Consider the following 26,693-nt stretch of genomic DNA (forward strand, 5'->3'; position numbering starts at 1 on the left):
CAATCTGGAATGAATAAACAGCAAAGGGAAGAATGAAAGTACCTGCCAAGAAATACATTTTAATGTGAAACCACCCCAATAATGCTGTTCATATACACAACTGTGAAATACAAACAAACTAACCTTTTTTTTTTTTTTTTTTTTAGGTGGATACTTAAGAAAAAGGCCTGAAATCAAACTAGTGCCATATTGTTTTAAGTTCTTCCATGCAGTGCTGTTTGCCAGCTTTCTTAAGGCAAAATGTAACACTTGTATATACAGTTGAGGCATTATGAAGCCAAAATAAAGCGAGAACGATGTCAAATCTCTGCTGAAATGGGGCGTTTCTAAAAATATTAGCCCACTTTGTGAACGAATCGACCTGCAGGAGAGAAGCAGTCGGCTCAGACCGGGGCTTATTCAGACTCAGACTTTCTTTGAGGCTAAAGATGGCAACAGGAAAATCTCACAGAATCAAATAAGGATGTGAGGATTAGTCTAGTCAACATACATATAAATATGCGCTTTCTCCGTCTTCTTTGTCTGCTCCCCTTTTTTCCAAAACCTTGATTATTTATAAGAAGATGATATTAATTCAGACGAGAGCCCTCACAGTCAGAGCTATCAACAAGAATTCACTGCTTCAGTCAAGGCTGACAAGCAGTTAAATGCTGGACCTGTGGGAGATAGCATTATGCTGCATGTCTTAAATATTAGACTAGCTCCCTCTGGTGGTAACAACAAAGTCCTGACACTCCTATTGCACTATTGTTTATGATGTAACTGAAGAAATAAGCTGTACAGGTGGTGAACAATGCGAGCAGGCAGATACTGAAGGCTATCTTGATTTCATAAGCATCATCAGTTACAGTCTAAAGGCCAAGGATGCTTACCAGTAATCAGCTCTTCTGGTCTGATGGATCCACTTGACTCTAAGATGAAACTAGAAGCTGGCCAAATCTGCACAATCTGAAAGAGAACCAGCTAAAAAACACGACTTCCACCAACAACCATATGATGTCAGATAATTAACTAAGCTAAAAATAGCATAATTACCTTCACCAGGACATGCTGTGACTGCTGTCTAACAATACTAAAGGGACCAAAAACACAAAATTCAGCCACATAACAGTAGCGTACTAGATTTAAATCTTGCCAAATGCTGCTTTAGTCATCACAGGTAATTTCACAAAATGGGATCATTAGATGGTGCAACATTTAGTAACAGATGGTATAAAATGAAAGCTTAAGCAACTCCATTAAAAAATGCAAGATATTAACAGCATGTTCTTTTGCTTTTCCTTTAACTGCCCAGAAAAAAACAAAAACATTGGAGAAAAGTAAAGTGAAATTTATTGAGGAATGGCAACTGAAGCTTACATTTAAATACAGCTCAAAGATTTTCTCGTGCTGGTGTCACCAGAAAATTTCCACTGGAAATACTCGGGAAACTTCTAAATTGGGGGTTTTGTACAGATGAGACTTCGGGGATATTTTGTCAAAAGTCAAAAGTGCATTTTTATTGTTTAAAAATCAGAGTTAATGCATTGTGGTTAACATCTCCCACAGGCACACTTCATTAAGTCAGTCATAAATAAAAAACATCCAATATCATCAGTCTGTAAGTGATCTCAGGAAATCGTTTTGCCCAGAAGGAATTCAGCATATTCTTTCCTGCGCAGCACTCGCTGCATTTTGAACGTATTGGGTGAGGTGCTCGAGTACGCCATCATCTGCTTACGAAGTTTGTTAAACGCTCCCTCTGCCACCAGCTGCACTCTCATTGGCCCGATGCTGCCTTTGATACGGAAGGATTTGTAGACGGCCGAATCCTGCTGGAGAGAAATGTCCAGCTGGGAAGCAAGAGAGGAAACACCAAACAAAAAGACAAGGTAGAGTGATTTAATGACAGACTGTAAACATGCTGCCTGTTGGTGAACCTTCATTAGGATTTCTCTTACCTTATGTCGTTGTTCCTCTGTAAGCCTCCTCACACCTTTCAGCTCTAAGAACACCTGGTAGTGAGGGTCCGAGCCACCAATTGTATCTCCTGCAATGCCACAATAAATAAAATAAAATATGCTGCAAAGGGTTCAATAGTTTTCGCATCATATTCAACTTTCTTCTATGATTTAAGGGTATAAACAAGAACAAATATTACCCAGGATGCCGCTCTCAGCACAGCAGTAGTCAACCAGCTGAGCTCCTGGCCACTGAGCGACGGCCTTCTTCAAAGCACTGAGGAACAACGCTTCTGACACTTTCTCTCCTCGAACATTCAGCATCTGACCTCGTCTAATGGAGCATGGAAGCAAGGAGAAAGTATCGTGTCATGCTTTATACACACACACACACACACAGCATAAGAAAAACTGTACTGCTGTCCAGTGCTGTACCTGTACTGAAACTCCACGATGGGACACTGGTTGTGAAATCCAACAACTTTTACAATGTCTCCGATGCGATATCTGTAACAAGGGAAATATACAGGTAAATATGAGAGTTTGTTATAGTTGTAATATCACATTTTAATTGCAGTGGTGGTCATAAAGAGCCATCGGACAAATCTGATTTTACACTCATTAGCAACTTTGTTAAGTACACCTGTTCAACTGCTCATTAACACAAATATCTAATGAGCCACTCAGAAACTTGGTGCACACAGAGATGTAGCCATGGTCAAGATAACCCACTGAAGTTCATACCAGGTGTTAAAATGGGTCAGAAAGTTGATCTAAGTGACTAAATGTGGCATGGTTGTTGGTGTCTGCTGGGATTTCACCACACAATCATGTCTAGGGTTTCCAGAGAATGGCACGGAAAAGAGAAAATATCCAGTGAGCGGCAGATCTCTGGTAGAAATGCTTTGCTGATGTCAGAGCTCAAAGGAGGGTGGCCAGACTGAGTTGAGCCTATAGGAAGGCAACAGAAACTCAGATAATGACTTGTTGCAACCAAATTATCAAGAAGAGCATTTCTATAATCACAGTGCATTGAACTATGAAGCAGATGGGTACAGCAGCAGAAGACCACATCAGCTGCCACTCATACTCTGCAATATTCTTGATATTTATTTAGAATCACCTCTGTTAATTCTTGATATTTATAATTGAGTGATTTGTATATATTAGTGCTGTTTCTTAAATTTGTAAAATCTGTAACATACTGTATTGTTTAGTCTGTTACTGTTACCGACTTGGAGCAACTGTAATCCACATTTATTCCCACAAGTAATCTGATTCTGAAGAACAGGAAACTGAGGCTATTATTCACATAGGGTCACCAAATTTGGACAAGATTGGAAAAAGTTGCCTAGAGTTTCATTTTTTGCTCCACCATTTGGAGAGAGGATCAGAATTTGGCATAAACAACATGAAAGCCTTGTTGTAACAATCGTTCAGGTAGATGGTGGTGGTAGCATAATGGTGTCAGGGATATTTTCTTTGTTTCCTTGGTACCAAGATCCTTTTAAACTCCACAGCCTCCAACTGAATAGTGATGCTGACCATGTCCATCCCTTTATGACCACAGTGTACCCATCTTCTGATGGTTGCTTCCGGTAGGATACCACACCATGTCACAAAGCTCAATCAAGTCTCAAAATGGTTTCTTGACCAATGAGTTCATTGTACTCAGATGACCTCCACAGTCACAGAAGTCTCAGTCCAATAGAGCATTTGTGGAACGGGAGATTCCCATCATGTCAACACTGACCAAATTCTCTCTGGAATGTTTCCAGTACCGTGTTGAATCTTTGCTGTGAAGAATTAAGAAAAAAGGATGTCCAACCTAAAAGTAGTGAAGTGTACCTAATAAAGTGTTACATATCAAACATGAACACTTCCATTTGATTCTTAAACAGATTTAGAACATGTTAAAATGCAGTGTGACCCATCACAATCATGAGGACGTAAACATACAGCTGCAGTTATTTATATTTGTTTGTAGATGAAATCGAACCTGTAAAGTCCTGAAGCATTTGTGACAAGCAGCTCATAGTTTTCTCCCTCCTTCACCTCCTCCATCAGCAGAGTGTGAGGGGCCTCCTCATCCAGGCTGCTCTCTGGGAGGAACTCGCAGAACATTGAGCGAGGGCACAGCAAGTAACGTCTTTCTGACTCCTGAGGCCACAGGTTCACCCCAATTAAACCTGCAGGGGCACAGATAATGAGAGCAAATGCTGACCTCATCCACGTATAGAAACCCTACAAATGCCCAACTGCAACGGTTTTTAATTAAACAGCTTAAAAATGTAAATGAAGGCTCTTACCTTCAGTAGCAGCATAGAAGGGCGAGTAGAAAGGCACTCCTTTGCAGTAACTCTCCCTCAACATTTCACCGTAGATCTGATTGGAGCCTGAGTCCACTGCCAGGACCAGGTTCAGATGAGGCCACAGGCGCTTGGCAATCCCCCTGAAGCCGTCCTGGAAGTGGGCCCGGAGCTGGGCAGCTCTCTGTGGGTCTGGCTTCATTAGCGCTTCAAGCTTGGCCCTCACTTTGGGCTCCAGAGACAGAGCAGTGCTGATTTTCCCCCGTTCAATGTCCTCCACAAGTTCCTGCCAACGCTCCTATGAGATCGAGAGCATATTAGGGAGAAATGACTTGCCCAAGCCTTTATTCATAAAGCAATTAACACAAATGTTTTAATCAGTCAGTGGGAGCTAAACACCTGACTCAAGATTTCATCTTGTTTTACTAAATGATGTCCCAGTGAGAACGAAATGAGGCACATGTGAAGGACAACAACAGCCTGCTACTGCTCAATGAAACGTTGTCTCTTAAAATAGACAAGAAATAACATTGCTAATGCTTTTCTTTGAAGGATGGAATGGATGAATTACTTTACATACTTTACGGTTTCCCATTAAGTCCTGTTTTTATGCCTCTACTCACATAAAAAAGAAAGAAAAACACAAAAACAACAAAAGTAACTCATTCCTGACAAACAACTGGGTACCTGTAGGGCACTGAAGGCATAGAAAACTGTGGAGGCGAAGTTGGACTCCAGAGTTCCCACATTAGGATCTTTCAGCGCAAAAAGAAGATGCAAATAGAGCGTGTCCTTCTCACCGGGAACCTGAAGAAACATAAGATTTTATTACCGAATCGGTCACACAAAGGCTGACCACTTGTTAGGCTTGCTGATTGTACCTTGAAGGCAGGTGCTGGAGTCGTGTACAGGTTTAGGATGTGGCGTGAGGAGGCTGGTGTCGAGGAGTTTGGTCCGATGGGAATTCCAGCCTCAGACTGCCGAAAAGTAGGAGTGTAAAAGAACTTGGTGGTGCGTTGAAGGCTCTTGGTCTCAGGGAATGCCTGCTGCATGGCATCTAAGCACACAGTCACTCCCTGATGGAAACACACAGCGAGTATTATTAGTAAAATTTCCTTGCGCAGCGCATGGGCTACACCGTCATCATCATCATCAAGCAGTGACTTCACCTGCAGGAAGAACTCAGTGTTGGTGTCCTTAGTGCTGAGCAGCATGGCACTGGATCCTGATGTCCCGGAGGTCATGGCCAGAATTAATGGCTTCTCTGCAATGATGAGCTTCTCTTCTCCAGCTGCGATGCGGTTGATTAGGTCTTGATAGTGCGTGTATGTAGTAATAGGATGGTATGCCTGAAATTCTTTAATATCTAGAAAATAAACAGATTTCATGATTTAAATCAAAACTGTATTGACACCTCTAATTTATCTTTCATCATTTGAGCTTATTTTAAGCACAAGTATCAAACAGTCCCCAATTTCAGCATCGCAATTCTCAGGACCTGCTGCATTGTCCGTGCCCATCAGGAACACTGGGACATTTCCCAGTATACTCAGGGTCATTTAATACCCTGGCCTGCTGTGAATAGTTTAAACAGCAACATTACAACAAGCAGAAATGAGTTGGTGGTACTCTCAGAAACCACATTCTCATCCACAGACTATATGATACTGCTGCTATATGTGCACAGGGCATAGGCAGGTGAACCATGGACACAAGTAAACAATAAAAATTGTGAACAGATAAATGCAGCTTTGATTATATTTGGAAAGCAACACGTTTAAAATAGGAATCAAATCAATATGAAATTGTGATTTGTTGCCGTTATTTAAGGACTCTGGGGTCTGGTGGCAGCTGGTGGCACGAGTTTTTTCCTTTAATGTGTCACCCCGGTCTTCCCAAGCGTTAACACTGAATAAGCACAAATGTCTTCACACTACCTGCTTGCTAAACTAACGCCATCTACTTCGCTGCTTACCTTTTATTGAGCTGAAGTCGTACTGTCTTCCATAATACGTATCTGCGCTTTTACGCAAGCGCTTCAGCAGAGTCTCCTGTTGGACTTCTTTGACTTTGAGTGTGTCTGCTTCAAGTTTCCTTCTCTGCCGCCTGCCCAGCCAGCCTACAACCTTCACCGCTACATGCTGGCTCAGAAGGCTGCTTAACGTCCGGTTTTCAACCTTTATCTTCAAGATTAATGCCATCCCGGCCACAGAGCACAAACCGATGACAGCGGGGAGAGGGGTCGGCATGGCTGTTACACAAGACACACAAAAACACAGAGGAGCCAGGTGGGGCGCTGTTAGTCAGCATTAGACCGTTACTTTTCTTCTCATTTACAAACAAGAGTACGCAGTCTACCGTGAAAGTGCGCAATCCTGTCGAGACAAGATGGTTTTTATTTCGCTATTTCGCGCACTCATTCACCGCTTACCGGGAATCTGTCCGCTGATGGCCAGGGCGACCGATGAAACCGCAAAACAAAGCGGAAGTGCAACGCGAAACCAAGAGGAAGACATCTTGAGCATTAAATAAGATGTGACGTCCCCGTGGTTATAATAATTAATGTCTATAAAAAGCCTTTGGACTGCATTTCCACGCCCAAGAAAGCATGTCAACTTTTACTTTCGCCGCTGTCTGTGCTGCTTCCGTATTTGGGTCAGAACTAGACGCTGATTGGTTTGACTAAATCACGACGTAATAAACCTGGAAATACCAACTAAAAAAAACAACAACTTATATTTTATTTATCTGTTTTTGCTTTAAATGTAGCACCACTGCCTGGATAATGCTATAGCGTCCGTGGTTGTGATTGCACAACAAAGACAATCAATCTGCAAGTTCGATTCTTATTAAATATTTCTTACATAAAACACGGAAGTGTGAGGGTTTGTGGACATATATACTACCAGTCAAAAGTTTGACCACACCTCATTTAATGTTTTTCTTTATTTTCATGGCTATTTACATTGTAGATTCTCACTTAAGGCATCAAACTATGAATGAACACATATAGAACTATGTAGTAAACAAAAAACTGTTTTATATTTTAGATTCTTCCAAACAGCCACCACTGTTTCAGTCCCTGAAACAGTCACATGGGGGAAGGGGGGCACACCTACACACTGTAAAATAGTTTCAGAAAACTGTGAAGAAGTCCATGATTTTCAAAAATGTCTTATCTGTGCTTCAGCATAAAACAGCATTTTCTGACTGTCAGGATTTTGCATCTTTCAGTCTAACATGCTTATGTATGTCAGATATGTTACACAAAAAATATACAAAAAAAGGACCCTGGGATGACACCCCAATGTCAGGTGTCTGCCTCCTGCTGGTTCCAGTGCCCAACGTCGTACAGGAACGTAAACAGCAGTGAGGTTTGTGGGGTTACTGAAGTTTGGTTAGCTGGTATATAATGATGTGCTATGTCATAGGTGTCAAACTCTGGCCCGTGGGCCAAATTTGGCCCGCAGCTTAATTACATTTGGCCCGCGAAGCCATGCCAAATTACTATCAGAGCTGGCCTACTGGTATTACACAGCTAATATATATATTGTTTAGTATTAAGCTTTGCTTGTTCCATATTCAGTTTTTCAGCAAAACGTGTTTGAGTTCATAAGAAAAGATTCATTCTTATATCTGGAGGAAGTATTTTTTTAAATAAATATTAACGTTAGCCCGCGACTTTGTTCCATTTTTGAATTTTGGCCCACTGTGTATTTGAGTTTGACACCCCTGTGCTATGTGATCGCTAGCGACACAGCTATGTTAGCATAATATAAACAGTGAAGCTGGAGGACTCAGTCGCTAGATGACGTCATCGCCTAATTTGCATAATTGGTCATGTAATTATAAAGGACCCTGTAGGAGAGAGAAATAACATCATGGAAGAGACATAAAGTCAGTAAAAACACCCTAAAACCATTTAGTATATATTTAAAACCACACATTAAATTTCTTTATCCGGACTTAACGTTGTTAACAAACTACATTAATCAAAAATGGACATAGCAAGCATCACCAGACAGCTTCAGTCGATTTTGGATGTAGAAGATGGAGGTAAGGCTCTGCAAGGACATCCGATTTCTAAGTTAGCAATAGAATAGAATAGAATAGAATAGAATAATCCTTTAATTGTCCCACAAGGGGAAATTTGGGTGTAACAGCAGCAAGAAAGACACATATACAAACAAACAGTACACAAGACACAGAACAGAAACATACACAATTTTTACATATTTACATCAAGGACAAGGGTTACCAAAAACAGAGTACTGTACCGTTATTAAATTAAATAAAATTAAATACAGATAAGAGGCAAACCCTGCTTATAGTGTGAATGGGTTGATAAAATAGAGCAAGTTACAGCGCTGATGTAAAACTCTATGTTTGTTGGGAGCAGTTTTGATTGTACAGTCTGACAGCTGCAGGGAGGAAGGACCTGCGGAAACGCTCCTTCATGCATCTAGGATGTAGCAGTCTGTCACTGAAGGAGCTCTGCAGTTCAGCAACATTTACATGCATGGGGTGGGAGACTCTGTCCATCAGAGATGTTATTTTGGCCAGAGTCCTTCTGTCTCCCACCAACTGCACTGGGTCCCAGAACAGAGCTGGTCTTCCAAATGAGTTTATCCAACCTCTTCCTCTCAGCTGCCGATAAACTGCTGCTCCAACATATAACACTGTAAAAAATGACAGATGCCACCACAGAGTCATAGAAGGTCTTTAAAAGCGCTAGCTGGACTCCAAATGACCTCAGCCGCCTCAGCAGGTAGAGTCTGGTCTGTCCCTTCCTGTAGAGAGCATCAGTGTTGTGGCTCCAGTCTAGTTTATTATTCAGGTGAACACCCAGGTACCTATATGTAATGTATGTTTGCACTGATTGCCGATCACGCTTCAACTGAGTCCTCCTCGGTCAGAAGGAATGGTACTCCACAGTGATGTAGTTCAAATAACTTTAATAAGGAGGTGGCAGATGACATCAACAGGATGTACAACGCTGTACATCCTGTTGATGTCATCTGCCACCTCATTACGGTAGGGAGGCAATTGCATCACAGTATTCACATGCAGGTAAAGGGGGTGTGAGTATGTATATGGGTGTGTGTGGTCATCTGTAAACAGAAAGAACAAACATTTGTATTAACCACTATGGATAGCAGTGTACCCCTTATACAGTACTGTGGGTTTCCAGCGTAATGTTATACAATCTGCCATAACCTCATGGCCACTAGATGGCACCCTAAGACCATAAATGAATTTCTGGCTCGTATATACATTGGCAAACCAGACCTCTGCAGATTACAACGATTCAGAGAATAAACATAGTAAATAGTTACATCCACCTACAACCACAATGCTTGACAGTAAGTCGTATATGGAATGAAATATGGGCTGAACACAAGGCTGCCTGTAGTAGGCCAAAAAAACGCATCTTAGCGATAGCAACGGGACTAGCTTCTTACGTAGCAAATTACACAAATAAAGTCAAACAAGCATCACTCTCATCTTACAATACTCACATGGTAAGCACGCACACAGTATTAACTCACACGGGAATGCAAGTAAATACGTTACTCCACCGACACCCCTCTCATCTGTGCAGAACTGCGCTGAACACGTTCCCAACCGGAAGTACAGATACCGAGGTGCATCATGGGTAACGTAGTATAAAACAGCTACAGTAAACAAGCAGACTTTTAACACTATAAGAGTCCACTATCTCAATGTCCACTCCCTGGATGTTCACCGGTGTCAGTGTGGTGGGTCTGCGTCTCCGGAAGTCCACCACCAACTCCTTGGTTTTCCCGGCATTGATCAGCAGGTGGTTCTGCTGGCACCAGTCCGCAAAGTCCAGAGTGTACTGTCTGTACTCTGAGTCGTCCTCACCTGTGATGAGGCCAGCTATGGCAGTCGTCAGAGAACTTCTGTAAGTGGCTAGCACAGTTCCCTGTGGGGCCTTCATACTGCAGACCAGCGTATCAGAGACACAGCCCTGTGTCCTCACATACTGTGGGTGTTCTGTGAGGTAGTCCAGTATCCACTGGGACATGTGGTGGTCCACTCCCGATAGCTCCAGCTTGTCCCTCAGAAGTCGTGGCTGGCTGGTGTTGAAAGCACTGGAGAAATCAAAGAACATGATCCTTACAGTGCTTCCAGGCTTCTCCAGGTAAGTCAGAGCTCGGTGCAGGAGGTAGATGATGGCGTCCTCCACCCCAATGCCAAGCTGGTAAGAAAACTGCAGCGGATCCAATGAAGACCTCACCAGGGGGTGCAGATGGCTTAGAAGCAGCCTCTGGAGGGTCTTCATCAGATGTGATGTCAGGGCTACCTACCTGAAGCTGCTGAGGTCCTTAGGATGGGAGGTCTTTGGTACCAGTACCACACAGGAGGTCTTCCACAGCTGTGGATTTTTCCCCAGCGACAGGCTCAGGTTGAACAGATGATTGGAATGGTGTATTTTAGTGCATTGATTTATTTTAAACAAAGCAATGTACAACTACCGCTTCTCCCGACCTGCGTTATAGTCAGTGCGGGAGCAGCGGCTTCGCTCATGCGCAATTAATTTGCAGTTTGGACGCGTAGGTGTAAACACCTGCTCTGACAGCAGCTGGGGGCAACTGCTGCGTTAGGACCGCCGCCTGTGAGTGCTTTGGCACGGGCGAGGTGCCCACGGCAGCTCCCGCTGCTTGTAAGAGCGATACGTGCTTTCACGTCAAAAAAGTCGTAATAAGACTCCAATAACACCAGAAAAAGTCACCAGATTTGTTGCTTTTTAGAGAAAAAAGTCAATAAGGGGGTCTGAAAACTCGCTAGATGTAGCGACAAAGTCGCTGCCGTTAAGTCCTCCGTTATTTGTTTAGCTAAACAAGTAACTTAACACTGGGTTACAGCCAATGACTGTATACAGTCATTGGTTACAGCACCATAGAAGTATATACAAAAAATACAAGCCTCCGTTATTTATTTAGCTAATATGCTAGTAGCCAATGTGCTTTAATCTAACTCGGCTTCCCACCATCTTACATTTGTAAATAAAAATACAAAGAAGTTACCTTTAATACCTTCGACTAGTATAATTTCACTCCACGTTAACAGGATGGCTCTTTAGACAAGCGCTGTTGTTCAGTCCGGAGCTTTCTATGTAAGAGCAAGCCGTAAAACTTGAAAACAAAAAGTAAATAATAAAAAAAAGGAGAGTGTGTTGTTTGTTAATTGTCGCGGGCCCGCCGGTGCCCGACGGTGAGACAGCGGGGCTGTATCCCAAGTGCGGTTGCACCCCGAGTTTTTTCCTGTCTGGGTTGCCATTCCTCGATAACAGCAGGTTAATATTAAGGTTAGCTTAATGGTTAATACTAACGTTCAGGGAGGTGAAGGTTCAAGACGTTTTGTGATGTCACGGCCCGTGTGCCTTTGAAGTCTTAGAACGTGAGCTCATAAATACCCCCAAGGTAAGGCACTCTACTTTACTGCACCTAGTGTTTTAACGTTGAATCGATAGTCGTCTGCAAATATATGGCGCTCAGTCTTCAGTCATACAAATTCTTCAGACACTGATGGCTTTGAGGAGCTTGACAGATATTATTTAGAGCCTGATGGGTTCTTCTTACCGATATCTATTTCCAGAGATGAACAGTCTGAGGTTCCTAAAACCAGTGTTTCTGTAAATGCCTATGAAAATGAACAGGCAACCACCTCTGAAATAGATGAGGCTCCTAAAACCAGTATAAACAACTTTGAACATGAAGAGTCTCCCACCAGTGAGAATTACAGCACTGATTTATTCAATGGCGTCCTCCCCAAACCTTCAGATATGAACAAATCTGAAGAGAATGAACAAAACGCTGACCAAGGAAGTTTTCAAAGAGAAGACAAAGAAACTTTTTTTTCCAGAGTTCAAACAAATCTTTCAGCTCTGTCTTCCATTATTACAGCTCCAGTTGAGTCGGTTGGGCGAGGAGTCATTTTTGTCACCAGGCACATTTTTAATATTGGTCGAGCACCATTTACCTCACCCACTAGTGAAACGGAAAAGTCACCCACCTCTGAAACAACTGAGGTTCCTTCACCGAGTGTTTCTGTAAACAACTTTGAATACGAACAGTCATCCTCCAGTGAAACAACTAAGATTCCTACAACCAGTGTTAATATGAACAACGCTGAAGATGAAAAGTCTTCAGCCAGCGAGAGTTACAACACTGATTTATTAAATGCCATTCTTCCTGAACCTTCAGATAACGGACCCGAAGATAATGAACAAAATGTTGTCCCAGGCAGTCTTCAAACAAAGGAAGAAGAAACTATTTCTTCCAGAGTTCAAACAAATGTTTCAAATCTCTATTCCTCTTGTAGAGTTCCAGATGTGCCAGTGGGCCTTAGAGAAGCTTTTATCTCCAGGCACCTCCTTAATATTGGTCGACGACCATTTACCTCAATTATTCCAAATCTCTATTCCTCTTGTAGAGTTCCAGATGTGCCTGTGGGTCTTAGAGAAGATTTCATCACCAGGCACCTCCTTAATATTGGTCGAGCACCATTTACCTCAATTACCCCAAATGGCAACTGCTTTGATAAGTTATGAACTTGAAATCTGGTTTCGTTAGTGTCAGGGTTTCTGTAGTGCAGGTCACCTACCAGGTTGGTGATGGGACGCTTTAATCTACATGCCAAATATCCTTGTGCAAGATACTGACCTCAAGTACCTCTCTCATGCGTCTACCGGAGTCCGAATGTTTTGCAAAATCAATTGTTCCACACAGCCAAATTCACTGCAGATACAGACTGCTCCGTTACATCTATGTCCACTGTGAATGACCATCTTTGAACAGAGGTGGTGGCATAGGGCACCAACTGTGTGACATCTATAATCCAGTGTTGAGATACCTTCCCAGAAGCCTTAACGCCCACTCACATCTTGGGCCATTTGACCTCAGGAAATCACATGATAGGTTGGGGCTAGGTTTCACAATGAGCTCACCCGAATCCTTGGTTGCTTGTGACCTACACCCGTTTTCACACTTTGGCTCGTGTCATTAGGGAGAGGATCATTAGAGGGTCCATAGTCCCTCTTGGGCAGACACTCCCACAGGCCTTAAATCTGGGACACTCCACCATTTGACCCTAGAACTGAAGAAATTTCTCGGATGAGAGGTGAAACATCTTCAAGCAACTTAAAGAAGTTTAAAGAAGTTTCCAAGCTCCTTAGACTACAATGAGCTGGATGACAGAACCTTCACAGACATCCATTACAAGTTCCTTCACCAACTGGATCTCAGCCTGCAAAAATACATAGCTCTAAACCTCAAATCTCACAAATGTGCTTTAGATGTGAAGTAGAAGTCAGTTCCTTTCTGTACTGCAACTTGGTCACGTTCATTTATCAGATAGTTGAAGAAAAGTCTCACCACTCATCAAAGTGACTTCTTGAATCTCAGCTGAATATGTGTTGGTAAAGAAGAGGTGTAATAGTCTGCCAATCTGATCAGTTGTAAAGGTGTCTTGATCTGCTAGCCTGTCATGTGGATTCTGTATCAACAAGTGCAAATGTGTCAGGATGGCCGAGAGGTCTAAGGCGCTGCGTTCAGGTCGCAGTCTCTCCTGGAGGCGTGGGTTCAAATCCCACTCCTGACATTCTTTGCTCATTAACCGTAAGATTGACGTGATATGTCTTCTGTCAATAAAGGAGTTGCCACCAAATGGCAACTGCTTTGATAAGTTATGAACTTGAAATCTGATTTAGTTAGTGTCGGGGGTGCTGTAGTGCAGGTCACCTACCAGGTTGGTGATGGGATGCTTTAATCTACATGCCAAATATCCTTGTGCAAGATACTGACCTCAAGTACCTCTCTCTCATGCGTCTACCGGAGTCCGAATGTTTTGCAAAATCAATTTTTCCACACAGCCAAATTCACTGCAGATACAGACTGCTCCGTTACATCTATGTCCACTGTGAATGACCATCTTTGAACAGAGGTGGTGGCATAGGGCACCAACTGTCTGACATCTATAATCCAGTGTTGAGATACCTTCCCAGAAGCCGTAACGCCCACTCACATCTTGGGCCATTTGACCTCAGGAAATCACATGATAGGTTGGGGCTAGGTTTCACAATGAGCTCACCCGAATCCTTGGTTGCTTGTGACCTACACCCGTTTTCACACTTTGGCTCGTGTCATTAGGGAGAGGATCATTAGAGGGTCCATAGTCCCTCTTGGGCAGACACTCCCACAGGCCTTAAATCTGAGACACTCCACCATTTGACCCTAGAACTGAAGAAATTTCTCGGATGAGAGGTGAAACGTCTTCAAGCAACTTAAAGAAGTTTAAAGAAGTTTCCAAGCTCCTTAGACTACAATGAGCTGGATGACAGAACCTTCACAGACATCCATTACAAGTTCCTTCACCAACTGGATCTCAGCCTGCAAAAATACATAGCTCTAAACCTCAAATCTCACAAATGTGCTTTAGATGTGAAGTAGAAGTCAGTTCCTTTCTGTACTGCAACTTGGTCACGTTCATTTATCAGATAGTTGAAGAAAAGTCTCACCACTCATCAAAGTGACTTCTTGAATCTCAGCTGAATATGTGTTGGTAAAGAAGAGGTGTAATAGTCTGCCAATCTGATCAGTTGTAAAGGTGTCTTGATCTGCTAGCCTGTCATGTGGATTCTGTATCAACAAGTGCAAATGTGTCAGGATGGCCGAGAGGTCTAAGGCGCGGCGTTCAGGTCGCAGTCTCTCCTAGAGGCGTGGGTTCAAATCCCACTCCTGACATTCTTTGCTCATTAACCGTAAGATTGACATGATATGTCATGTCTTCTGTCAATAAAGGAGTTGCCACCAAATGGCAACTGCTTTGATAAGTTATGAACTTGAAATCTGATTTAGTTAGTGTCGGGGGTGCTGTAGTGCAGGTCACCTACCAGGTTGGTGATGGGATGCTTTAATCTACATGCCAAATATCCTTGTGCAAGATATTGACCTCAAGTACCTCTCTCTCATGCGTCTACCGGAGTCCGAATGTTTTGCGAAATCAATTTTTCCACACAGCCAAATTCACTGCAGATACAGACTGCTCCGTTACATCTATGTCCACTGTGAATGACCATCTTTGAACAGAGGTGGTGGCATAGGGCACCAACTGTCTGACATCTATAATCCAGTGTTGAGATACCTTCCCAGAAGCCGTAACGCCCACTCACATCTTGGGCCATTTGACCTCAGGAAATCACATGATAGGTTGGGGCTAGGTTTCACAATGAGCTCACCCGAATCCTTGGTTGCTTGTGACCTACACCCGTTTTCACACTTTGGCTCGTGTCATTAGGGAGAGGATCATTAGAGGGTCCATAGTCCCTCTTGGGCAGACACTCCCACAGGCCTTAAATCTGAGACACTCCACCATTTGACCCTAGAACTGAAGAAATTTCTCGGATGAGAGGTGAAACGTCTTCAAGCAACTTAAAGAAGTTTAAAGAAGTTTCCAAGCTCCTTAGACTACAATGACCTGGATGACAGAACCTTCACAGACATCCATTACAAGTTCCTTCACCAACTGGATCTCAGCCTGCAAAAATACATAGCTCTAAACCTCAAATCTCACAAATGTGCTTTAGATGTGAAGTAGAAGTCAGTTCCTTTCTGTACTGCAACTTGGTCACGTTCATTTATCAGATAGTTGAAGAAAAGTCTCACCACTCATCAAAGTGACTTCTTGAATCTCAGCTGAATATGTGTTGGTAAAGAAGAGGTGTAATAGTCTGCCAATCTGATCAGTTGTAAAGGTGTCTTGATCTGCTAGCCTGTCATGTGGATTCTGTATCAACAAGTGCAAATGTGTCAGGATGGCCGAGCGGTCTAAGGCGCTGCGTTCAGGTCGCAGTCTCTCCTAGAGGCGTGGGTTCAAATCCCACTCCTGACATTCTTTGCTCATTAACCGTAAGATTGACATGATATGTCATGTCTTCTGTCAATAAAGGAGTTGCCACCAAATGGCAACTGCTTTGATAAGTTATGAACTTGAAATCTGATTTAGTTAGTGTCGGGGGTGCTGTAGTGCAGGTCACCTACCAGGTTGGTGATGGGATGCTTTAATCTACATGCCAAATATCCTTGTGCAAGATACTGACCTCAAGTACCTCTCTCTCATGCGTCTACCGGAGTCCGAATGTTTTGCGAAATCACTTTTTCCACACAGCCAAATTCACTGCAGATACAGACTGCTCCGTTACATCTATGTCCACTGTGAATGACCATCTTTAAACAGAGGTGGTGGCATAGGGCACCAACTGTGTGACATCTATAATCCAGTGTTGAGATACCTTCCCAGAAGCCGTAACGCCCACTCACATCTTGGGCCATTTGACCTCAGGAAATCACATGATAGGTTGGGGCTAGGTTTCACAATGAGCTCACCCGAATCCTTGGTTGCTTGTGACCTACACCCGTTTTCACACTTTGGCTCGTGTCATTAGGGAGAGGATCATTAGAGGGTCCATAGTCCCTCTTGGGCAGACACTCCCACGGGCCTTAAATCTGAGACACTCCACCATTTGACCCTAGAACTGAAGAAATTTCTCGGATGAGAGGTGAAACGTCTTCAAGCAACTTAAAGAAGTTTAAAGAAGTTTCCAAGCTCCTTAGACTACAATGACCTGGATGACAGAACCTTCACAGACATCCATTACAAGTTCCTTCACCAACTGGATCTCAGCCTGCAAAAATACATAGCTCTAAACCTCAAATCTCACAAATGTGCTTTAGATGTGAAGTAGAAGTCAGTTCCTTTCTGTACTGCAACTTGGTCACGTTCATTTATCAGATAGTTGAAGAAAAGTCTCACCACTCATCAAAGTGACTTCTTGAATCTCAGCTGAATATGTGTTGGTAAAGAAGAGGTGTAATAGTCTGCCAATCTGATCAGTTGTAAAGGTGTCTTGATCTGCTAGCCTGTCATGTGGATTCTGTATCAACAAGTGCAAATGTGTCAGGATGGCCGAGCGGTCTAAGGCGCTGCGTTCAGGTCGCAGTCTCTCCTAGAGGCGTGGGTTCAAATCCCACTCCTGACATTCTTTGCTCATTAACTGTAAGATTGACATGATATGTCATGTCTTCTGTCAATAAAGGAGTTGCCACCAAATGGCAACTGCTTTGATAAGTTATGAACTTGAAATCTGATTTAGTTAGTGTCGGGGGTGCTGTAGTGCAGGTCACCTACCAGGTTGGTGATGGGATGCTTTAATCTACATGCCAAATATCCTTGTGCAAGATACTGACCTCAAGTACCTCTCTCTCATGCGTCTACCGGAGTCCGAATGTTTTGCAAAATCAATTTTTCCACACAGCCAAATTCACTGCAGATACAGACTGCTCCGTTACATCTATGTCCACTGTGAATGACCATCTTTGAACAGAGGTGGTGGCATAGGGCACCAACTGTCTGACATCTATAATCCAGTGTTGAGATACCTTCCCAGAAGCCGTAACGCCCACTCACATCTTGGGCCATTTGACCTCAGGAAATCACATGATAGGTTGGGGCTAGGTTTCACAATGAGCTCACCCGAATCCTTGGTTGCTTGTGACCTACACCCGTTTTCACACTTTGGCTCGTGTCATTAGGGAGAGGATCATTAGAGGGTCCATAGTCCCTCTTGGGCAGACACTCCCACAGGCCTTAAATCTGAGACACTCCACCATTTGACCCTAGAACTGAAGAAATTTCTCGGATGAGAGGTGAAACGTCTTCAAGCAACTTAAAGAAGTTTAAAGAAGTTTCCAAGCTCCTTAGACTACAATGAGCTGGATGACAGAACCTTCACAGACATCCATTACAAGTTCCTTCACCAACTGGATCTCAGCCTGCAAAAATACATAGCTCTAAACCTCAAATCTCACAAATGTGCTTTAGATGTGAAGTAGAAGTCAGTTCCTTTCTGTACTGCAACTTGGTCACGTTCATTTATCAGATAGTTGAAGAAAAGTCTCACCACTCATCAAAGTGACTTCTTGAATCTCAGCTGAATATGTGTTGGTAAAGAAGAGGTGTAATAGTCTGCCAATCTGATCAGTTGTAAAGGTGTCTTGATCTGCTAGCCTGTCATGTGGATTCTGTATCAACAAGTGCAAATGTGTCAGGATGGCCGAGAGGTCTAAGGCGCGGCGTTCAGGTCGCAGTCTCTCCTAGAGGCGTGGGTTCAAATCCCACTCCTGACATTCTTTGCTCATTAACCGTAAGATTGACATGATATGTCATGTCTTCTGTCAATAAAGGAGTTGCCACCAAATGGCAACTGCTTTGATAAGTTATGAACTTGAAATCTGATTTAGTTAGTGTCGGGGGTGCTGTAGTGCAGGTCACCTACCAGGTTGGTGATGGGATGCTTTAATCTACATGCCAAATATCCTTGTGCAAGATATTGACCTCAAGTACCTCTCTCTCATGCGTCTACCGGAGTCCGAATGTTTTGCGAAATCAATTTTTCCACACAGCCAAATTCACTGCAGATACAGACTGCTCCGTTACATCTATGTCCACTGTGAATGACCATCTTTGAACAGAGGTGGTGGCATAGGGCACCAACTGTCTGACATCTATAATCCAGTGTTGAGATACCTTCCCAGAAGCCGTAACGCCCACTCACATCTTGGGCCATTTGACCTCAGGAAATCACATGATAGGTTGGAGCTAGGTTTCACAATGAGCTCACCCGAATCCTTGGTTGCTTGTGACCTACACCCGTTTTCACACTTTGGCTCGTGTCATTAGGGAGAGGATCATTAGAGGGTCCATAGTCCCTCTTGGGCAGACACTCCCACAGGCCTTAAATCTGAGACACTCCACCATTTGACCCTAGAACTGAAGAAATTTCTCGGATGAGAGGTGAAACGTCTTCAAGCAACTTAAAGAAGTTTAAAGAAGTTTCCAAGCTCCTTAGACTACAATGACCTGGATGACAGAACCTTCACAGACATCCATTACAAGTTCCTTCACCAACTGGATCTCAGCCTGCAAAAATACATAGCTCTAAACCTCAAATCTCACAAATGTGCTTTAGATGTGAAGTAGAAGTCAGTTCCTTTCTGTACTGCAACTTGGTCACGTTCATTTATCAGATAGTTGAAGAAAAGTCTCACCACTCATCAAAGTGACTTCTTGAATCTCAGCTGAATATGTGTTGGTAAAGAAGAGGTGTAATAGTCTGCCAATCTGATCAGTTGTAAAGGTGTCTTGATCTGCTAGCCTGTCATGTGGATTCTGTATCAACAAGTGCAAATGTGTCAGGATGGCCGAGCGGTCTAAGGCGCTGCGTTCAGGTCGCAGTCTCTCCTAGAGGCGTGGGTTCAAATCCCACTCCTGACATTCTTTGCTCATTAACCGTAAGATTGACATGATATGTCATGTCTTCTGTCAATAAAGGAGTTGCCACCAAATGGCAACTGCTTTGATAAGTTATGAACTTGAAATCTGATTTAGTTAGTGTCGGGGGTGCTGTAGTGCAGGTCACCTACCAGGTTGGTGATGGGATGCTTTAATCTACATGCCAAATATCCTTGTGCAAGATACTGACCTCAAGTACCTCTCTCTCATGCGTCTACCGGAGTCCGAATGTTTTGCGAAATCACTTTTTCCACACAGCCAAATTCACTGCAGATACAGACTGCTCCGTTACATCTATGTCCACTGTGAATGACCATCTTTAAACAGAGGTGGTGGCATAGGGCACCAACTGTGTGACATCTATAATCCAGTGTTGAGATACCTTCCCAGAAGCCGTAACGCCCACTCACATCTTGGGCCATTTGACCTCAGGAAATCACATGATAGGTTGGGGCTAGGTTTCACAATGAGCTCACCCGAATCCTTGGTTGCTTGTGACCTACACCCGTTTTCACACTTTGGCTCGTGTCATTAGGGAGAGGATCATTAGAGGGTCCATAGTCCCTCTTGGGCAGACACTCCCACAGGCCTTAAATCTGAGACACTCCACCATTTGACCCTAGAACTGAAGAAATTTCTCGGATGAGAGGTGAAACGTCTTCAAGCAACTTAAAGAAGTTTAAAGAAGTTTCCAAGCTCCTTAGACTACAATGACCTGGATGACAGAACCTTCACAGACATCCATTACAAGTTCCTTCACCAACTGGATCTCAGCCTGCAAAAATACATAGCTCTAAACCTCAAATCTCACAAATGTGCTTTAGATGTGAAGTAGAAGTCAGTTCCTTTCTGTACTGCAACTTGGTCACGTTCATTTATCAGATAGTTGAAGAAAAGTCTCACCACTCATCAAAGTGACTTCTTGAATCTCAGCTGAATATGTGTTGGTAAAGAAGAGGTGTAATAGTCTGCCAATCTGATCAGTTGTAAAGGTGTCTTGATCTGCTAGCCTGTCATGTGGATTCTGTATCAACAAGTGCAAATGTGTCAGGATGGCCGAGCGGTCTAAGGCGCTGCGTTCAGGTCGCAGTCTCTCCTAGAGGCGTGGGTTCAAATCCCACTCCTGACATTCTTTGCTCATTAACTGTAAGATTGACATGATATGTCATGTCTTCTGTCAATAAAGGAGTTGCCACCAAATGGCAACTGCTTTGATAAGTTATGAACTTGAAATCTGATTTAGTTAGTGTCGGGGGTGCTGTAGTGCAGGTCACCTACCAGGTTGGTGATGGGATGCTTTAATCTACATGCCAAATATCCTTGTGCAAGATACTGACCTCAAGTACCTCTCTCTCATGCGTCTACCGGAGTCCGAATGTTTTGCAAAATCAATTTTTCCACACAGCCAAATTCACTGCAGATACAGACTGCTCCGTTACATCTATGTCCACTGTGAATGACCATCTTTGAACAGAGGTGGTGGCATAGGGCACCAACTGTCTGACATCTATAATCCAGTGTTGAGATACCTTCCCAGAAGCCGTAACGCCCACTCACATCTTGGGCCATTTGACCTCAGGAAATCACATGATAGGTTGGGGCTAGGTTTCACAATGAGCTCACCCGAATCCTTGGTTGCTTGTGACCTACACCCGTTTTCACACTTTGGCTCGTGTCATTAGGGAGAGGATCATTAGAGGGTCCATAGTCCCTCTTGGGCAGACACTCCCACAGGCCTTAAATCTGAGACACTCCACCATTTGACCCTAGAACTGAAGAAATTTCTCGGATGAGAGGTGAAACGTCTTCAAGCAACTTAAAGAAGTTTAAAGAAGTTTCCAAGCTCCTTAGACTACAATGAGCTGGATGACAGAACCTTCACAGACATCCATTACAAGTTCCTTCACCAACTGGATCTCAGCCTGCAAAAATACATAGCTCTAAACCTCAAATCTCACAAATGTGCTTTAGATGTGAAGTAGAAGTCAGTTCCTTTCTGTACTGCAACTTGGTCACGTTCATTTATCAGATAGTTGAAGAAAAGTCTCACCACTCATCAAAGTGACTTCTTGAATCTCAGCTGAATATGTGTTGGTAAAGAAGAGGTGTAATAGTCTGCCAATCTGATCAGTTGTAAAGGTGTCTTGATCTGCTAGCCTGTCATGTGGATTCTGTATCAACAAGTGCAAATGTGTCAGGATGGCCGAGCGGTCTAAGGCGCTGCGTTCAGGTCGCAGTCTCTCCTAGAGGCGTGGGTTCAAATCCCACTCCTGACATTCTTTGCTCATTAACCGTAAGATTGACATGATATGTCATGTCTTCTGTCAATAAAGGAGTTGCCACCAAATGGCAACTGCTTTGATAAGTTATGAACTTGAAATCTGATTTAGTTAGTGTCGGGGGTGCTGTAGTGCAGGTCACCTACCAGGTTGGTGATGGGATGCTTTAATCTACATGCCAAATATCCTTGTGCAAGATATTGACCTCAAGTACCTCTCTCTCATGCGTCTACCGGAGTCCGAATGTTTTGCGAAATCAATTTTTCCACACAGCCAAATTCACTGCAGATACAGACTGCTCCGTTACATCTATGTCCACTGTGAATGACCATCTTTGAACAGAGGTGGTGGCATAGGGCACCAACTGTCTGACATCTATAATCCAGTGTTGAGATACCTTCCCAGAAGCCGTAACGCCCACTCACATCTTGGGCCATTTGACCTCAGGAAATCACATGATAGGTTGGGGCTAGGTTTCACAATGAGCTCACCCGAATCCTTGGTTGCTTGTGACCTACACCCGTTTTCACACTTTGGCTCGTGTCATTAGGGAGAGGATCATTAGAGGGTCCATAGTCCCTCTTGGGCAGACACTCCCACAGGCCTTAAATCTGAGACACTCCACCATTTGACCCTAGAACTGAAGAAATTTCTCGGATGAGAGGTGAAACGTCTTCAAGCAACTTAAAGAAGTTTAAAGAAGTTTCCAAGCTCCTTAGACTACAATGAGCTGGATGACAGAACCTTCACAGATATCCATTACAAGTTCCTTCACCAACTGGATCTCAGCCTGCAAAAATACATAGCTCTAAACCTCAAATCTCACAAATGTGCTTTAGATGTGAAGTAGAAGTCAGTTCCTTTCTGTACTGCAACTTGGTCACGTTCATTTATCAGATAGTTGAAGAAAAGTCTCACCACTCATCAAAGTGACTTCTTGAATCTCAGCTGAATATGTGTTGGTAAAGAAGAGGTGTAATAGTCTGCCAATCTGATCAGTTGTAAAGGTGTCTTGATCTGCTAGCCTGTCATGTGGATTCTGTATCAACAAGTGCAAATGTGTCAGGATGGCCGAGCGGTCTAAGGCGCTGCGTTCAGGTCGCAGTCTCTCCTAGAGGCGTGGGTTCAAATCCCACTCCTGACATTCTTTGCTCATTAACCGTAAGATTGACATGATATGTCATGTCTTCTGTCAATAAAGGAGTTGCCACCAAATGGCAACTGCTTTGATAAGTTATGAACTTGAAATCTGATTTAGTTAGTGTCGGGGGTGCTGTAGTGCAGGTCACCTACCAGGTTGGTGATGGGATTCTTTAATCTACATGCCAAATATCCTTGTGCAAGATACTGACCTCAAGTACCTCTCTCTCATGCGTCTACCGGAGTCCGAATGTTTTGCAAAATCAATTTTTCCACACAGCCAAATTCACTGCAGATACAGACTGCTCCGTTACATCTATGTCCACTGTGAATGACCATCTTTGAACAGAGGTGGTGGCATAGGGCACCAACTGTCTGACATCTATAATCCAGTGTTGAGATACCTTCCCAGAAGCCGTAACGCCCACTCACATCTTGGGCCATTTGACCTCAGGAAATCACATGATAGGTTGGGGCTAGGTTTCACAATGAGCTCACCCGAATCCTTGGTTGCTTGTGACCTACACCCGTTTTCACACTTTGGCTCGTGTCATTAGGGAGAGGATCATTAGAGGGTCCATAGTCCCTCTTGGGCAGACACTCCCACAGGCCTTAAATCTGAGACACTCCACCATTTGACCCTAGAACTGAAGAAATTTCTCGGATGAGAGGTGAAACGTCTTCAAGCAACTTAAAGAAGTTTAAAGAAGTTTCCAAGCTCCTTAGACTACAATGAGCTGGATGACAGAACCTTCACAGACATCCATTACAAGTTCCTTCACCAACTGGATCTCAGCCTGCAAAAATACATAGCTCTAAACCTCAAATCTCACAAATGTGCTTTAGATGTGAAGTAGAAGTCAGTTCCTTTCTGTACTGCAACTTGGTCACGTTCATTTATCAGATAGTTGAAGAAAAGTCTCACCACTCATCAAAGTGACTTCTTGAATCTCAGCTGAATATGTGTTGGTAAAGAAGAGGTGTAATAGTCTGCCAATCTGATCAGTTGTAAAGGTGTCTTGATCTGCTAGCCTGTCATGTGGATTCTGTATCAACAAGTGCAAATGTGTCAGGATGGCCGAGCGGTCTAAGGCGCTGCGTTCAGGTCGCAGTCTCTCCTAGAGGCGTGGGTTCAAATCCCACTCCTGACATTCTTTGCTCATTAACCGTAAGATTGACATGATATGTCATGTCTTCTGTCAATAAAGGAGTTGCCACCAAATGGCAACTGCTTTGATAAGTTATGAACTTGAAATCTGATTTAGTTAGTGTCGGGGGTGCTGTAGTGCAGGTCACCTACCAGGTTGGTGATGGGATGCTTTAATCTACATGCCAAATATCCTTGTGCAAGATACTGACCTCAAGTACCTCTCTCTCATGCGTCTACCGGAGTCCGAATGTTTTGCGAAATCACTTTTTCCACACAGCCAAATTCACTGCAGATACAGACTGCTCCGTTACATCTATGTCCACTGTGAATGACCATCTTTAAACAGAGGTGGTGGCATAGGGCACCAACTGTGTGACATCTATAATCCAGTGTTGAGATACCTTCCCAGAAGCCGTAACGCCCACTCACATCTTGGGCCATTTGACCTCAGGAAATCACATGATAGGTTGGGGCTAGGTTTCACAATGAGCTCACCCGAATCCTTGGTTGCTTGTGACCTACACCCGTTTTCACACTTTGGCTCGTGTCATTAGGGAGAGGATCATTAGAGGGTCCATAGTCCCTCTTGGGCAGACACTCCCACGGGCCTTAAATCTGAGACACTCCACCATTTGACCCTAGAACTGAAGAAATTTCTCGGATGAGAGGTGAAACGTCTTCAAGCAACTTAAAGAAGTTTAAAGAAGTTTCCAAGCTCCTTAGACTACAATGACCTGGATGACAGAACCTTCACAGACATCCATTACAAGTTCCTTCACCAACTGGATCTCAGCCTGCAAAAATACATAGCTCTAAACCTCAAATCTCACAAATGTGCTTTAGATGTGAAGTAGAAGTCAGTTCCTTTCTGTACTGCAACTTGGTCACGTTCATTTATCAGATAGTTGAAGAAAAGTCTCACCACTCATCAAAGTGACTTCTTGAATCTCAGCTGAATATGTGTTGGTAAAGAAGAGGTGTAATAGTCTGCCAATCTGATCAGTTGTAAAGGTGTCTTGATCTGCTAGCCTGTCATGTGGATTCTGTATCAACAAGTGCAAATGTGTCAGGATGGCCGAGCGGTCTAAGGCGCTGCGTTCAGGTCGCAGTCTCTCCTAGAGGCGTGGGTTCAAATCCCACTCCTGACATTCTTTGCTCATTAACTGTAAGATTGACATGATATGTCATGTCTTCTGTCAATAAAGGAGTTGCCACCAAATGGCAACTGCTTTGATAAGTTATGAACTTGAAATCTGATTTAGTTAGTGTCGGGGGTGCTGTAGTGCAGGTCACCTACCAGGTTGGTGATGGGATGCTTTAATCTACATGCCAAATATCCTTGTGCAAGATACTGACCTCAAGTACCTCTCTCTCATGCGTCTACCGGAGTCCGAATGTTTTGCAAAATCAATTTTTCCACACAGCCAAATTCACTGCAGATACAGACTGCTCCGTTACATCTATGTCCACTGTGAATGACCATCTTTGAACAGAGGTGGTGGCATAGGGCACCAACTGTCTGACATCTATAATCCAGTGTTGAGATACCTTCCCAGAAGCCGTAACGCCCACTCACATCTTGGGCCATTTGACCTCAGGAAATCACATGATAGGTTGGGGCTAGGTTTCACAATGAGCTCACCCGAATCCTTGGTTGCTTGTGACCTACACCCGTTTTCACACTTTGGCTCGTGTCATTAGGGAGAGGATCATTAGAGGGTCCATAGTCCCTCTTGGGCAGACACTCCCACAGGCCTTAAATCTGAGACACTCCACCATTTGACCCTAGAACTGAAGAAATTTCTCGGATGAGAGGTGAAACGTCTTCAAGCAACTTAAAGAAGTTTAAAGAAGTTTCCAAGCTCCTTAGACTACAATGAGCTGGATGACAGAACCTTCACAGACATCCATTACAAGTTCCTTCACCAACTGGATCTCAGCCTGCAAAAATACATAGCTCTAAACCTCAAATCTCACAAATGTGCTTTAGATGTGAAGTAGAAGTCAGTTCCTTTCTGTACTGCAACTTGGTCACGTTCATTTATCAGATAGTTGAAGAAAAGTCTCACCACTCATCAAAGTGACTTCTTGAATCTCAGCTGAATATGTGTTGGTAAAGAAGAGGTGTAATAGTCTGCCAATCTGATCAGTTGTAAAGGTGTCTTGATCTGCTAGCCTGTCATGTGGATTCTGTATCAACAAGTGCAAATGTGTCAGGATGGCCGAGAGGTCTAAGGCGCGGCGTTCAGGTCGCAGTCTCTCCTAGAGGCGTGGGTTCAAATCCCACTCCTGACATTCTTTGCTCATTAACCGTAAGATTGACATGATATGTCATGTCTTCTGTCAATAAAGGAGTTGCCACCAAATGGCAACTGCTTTGATAAGTTATGAACTTGAAATCTGATTTAGTTAGTGTCGGGGGTGCTGTAGTGCAGGTCACCTACCAGGTTGGTGATGGGATGCTTTAATCTACATGCCAAATATCCTTGTGCAAGATATT

At 43.5% G+C, this 26,693-nt stretch overlaps 2 protein-coding genes and 12 non-coding genes across 15 annotated transcripts in view; 12 read left to right on the top strand and 2 right to left on the bottom strand.

The window, feature by feature from the left end:
• Positions 1-6: 6 nt before the first annotated feature.
• Positions 7-6,887, bottom strand: ghdc (GH3 domain containing). Of its 2 annotated transcripts, none has more exons than XM_086303739.1 (11): positions 6,608-6,690; positions 6,225-6,500; positions 5,419-5,615; positions 5,131-5,325; positions 4,937-5,056; positions 4,250-4,547; positions 3,940-4,129; positions 2,376-2,447; positions 2,141-2,274; positions 1,941-2,029; positions 7-1,832 (listed from the first exon to the last, which is right to left on the bottom strand). In XM_086303739.1, the coding sequence occupies exons 2-11, from the start codon at positions 6,496-6,498 to the stop codon at positions 1,611-1,613; spliced, it is 1,791 nt and encodes a 596-aa protein (XP_086159865.1). In that variant the 5' UTR covers positions 6,499-6,500; positions 6,608-6,690; the 3' UTR covers positions 7-1,610. The 2 variants fall into 2 exon arrangements, with proteins under 2 accessions (XP_086159865.1, XP_086159864.1); XM_086303738.1 differs by having other exon boundaries at positions 8-1,832; positions 6,681-6,887.
• A 3,012-nt stretch (positions 6,888-9,899) lies between these two features.
• Positions 9,900-26,693, bottom strand: part of LOC147323410 (uncharacterized) — a 36,968-nt gene continuing 20,174 nt past the window's right edge. The window contains exons 4-6 of the mRNA XM_086304895.1: positions 11,712-11,715; positions 10,042-10,506; positions 9,900-9,924 (exon numbers count right to left, since the gene is read on the bottom strand). Of these exons, the coding sequence (XP_086161021.1) occupies positions 9,900-9,924; positions 10,042-10,506; positions 11,712-11,715 (494 nt within the window). The remainder of the gene's footprint in view (positions 9,925-10,041; positions 10,507-11,711; positions 11,716-26,693) is intronic.
• On the top strand, positions 13,794-13,876 carry trnal-cag (transfer RNA leucine (anticodon CAG)). Its single transcript has one exon. It is a non-coding gene; the product is annotated as a tRNA-Leu (tRNA).
• trnal-cag (transfer RNA leucine (anticodon CAG)) lies at positions 14,936-15,018 on the top strand. Its single transcript has one exon. It is a non-coding gene; the product is annotated as a tRNA-Leu (tRNA).
• Positions 16,083-16,165, top strand: trnal-cag (transfer RNA leucine (anticodon CAG)). The gene has a single exon. It is a non-coding gene; the product is annotated as a tRNA-Leu (tRNA).
• On the top strand, positions 17,230-17,312 carry trnal-cag (transfer RNA leucine (anticodon CAG)). Its single transcript has one exon. It is a non-coding gene; the product is annotated as a tRNA-Leu (tRNA).
• On the top strand, positions 18,377-18,459 carry trnal-cag (transfer RNA leucine (anticodon CAG)). Its single transcript has one exon. It is a non-coding gene; the product is annotated as a tRNA-Leu (tRNA).
• Positions 19,524-19,606, top strand: trnal-cag (transfer RNA leucine (anticodon CAG)). Its single transcript has one exon. It is a non-coding gene; the product is annotated as a tRNA-Leu (tRNA).
• On the top strand, positions 20,671-20,753 carry trnal-cag (transfer RNA leucine (anticodon CAG)). The gene has a single exon. It is a non-coding gene; the product is annotated as a tRNA-Leu (tRNA).
• trnal-cag (transfer RNA leucine (anticodon CAG)) lies at positions 21,818-21,900 on the top strand. Its single transcript has one exon. It is a non-coding gene; the product is annotated as a tRNA-Leu (tRNA).
• Positions 22,965-23,047, top strand: trnal-cag (transfer RNA leucine (anticodon CAG)). Its single transcript has one exon. It is a non-coding gene; the product is annotated as a tRNA-Leu (tRNA).
• On the top strand, positions 24,112-24,194 carry trnal-cag (transfer RNA leucine (anticodon CAG)). The gene has a single exon. It is a non-coding gene; the product is annotated as a tRNA-Leu (tRNA).
• trnal-cag (transfer RNA leucine (anticodon CAG)) lies at positions 25,259-25,341 on the top strand. Its single transcript has one exon. It is a non-coding gene; the product is annotated as a tRNA-Leu (tRNA).
• Positions 26,406-26,488, top strand: trnal-cag (transfer RNA leucine (anticodon CAG)). Its single transcript has one exon. It is a non-coding gene; the product is annotated as a tRNA-Leu (tRNA).

This window comes from Aulonocara sp. 'chitande type north' Nkhata Bay, linkage group LG8 (genome assembly GCF_057382095.1).
Source record: "Aulonocara sp. 'chitande type north' Nkhata Bay isolate Kocher_YH1m ecotype deep benthic linkage group LG8, A_spYH_male_GT1.1, whole genome shotgun sequence".
Classification (NCBI taxonomy): domain Eukaryota; kingdom Metazoa; phylum Chordata; class Actinopteri; order Cichliformes; family Cichlidae; genus Aulonocara; species Aulonocara sp. 'chitande type north' Nkhata Bay.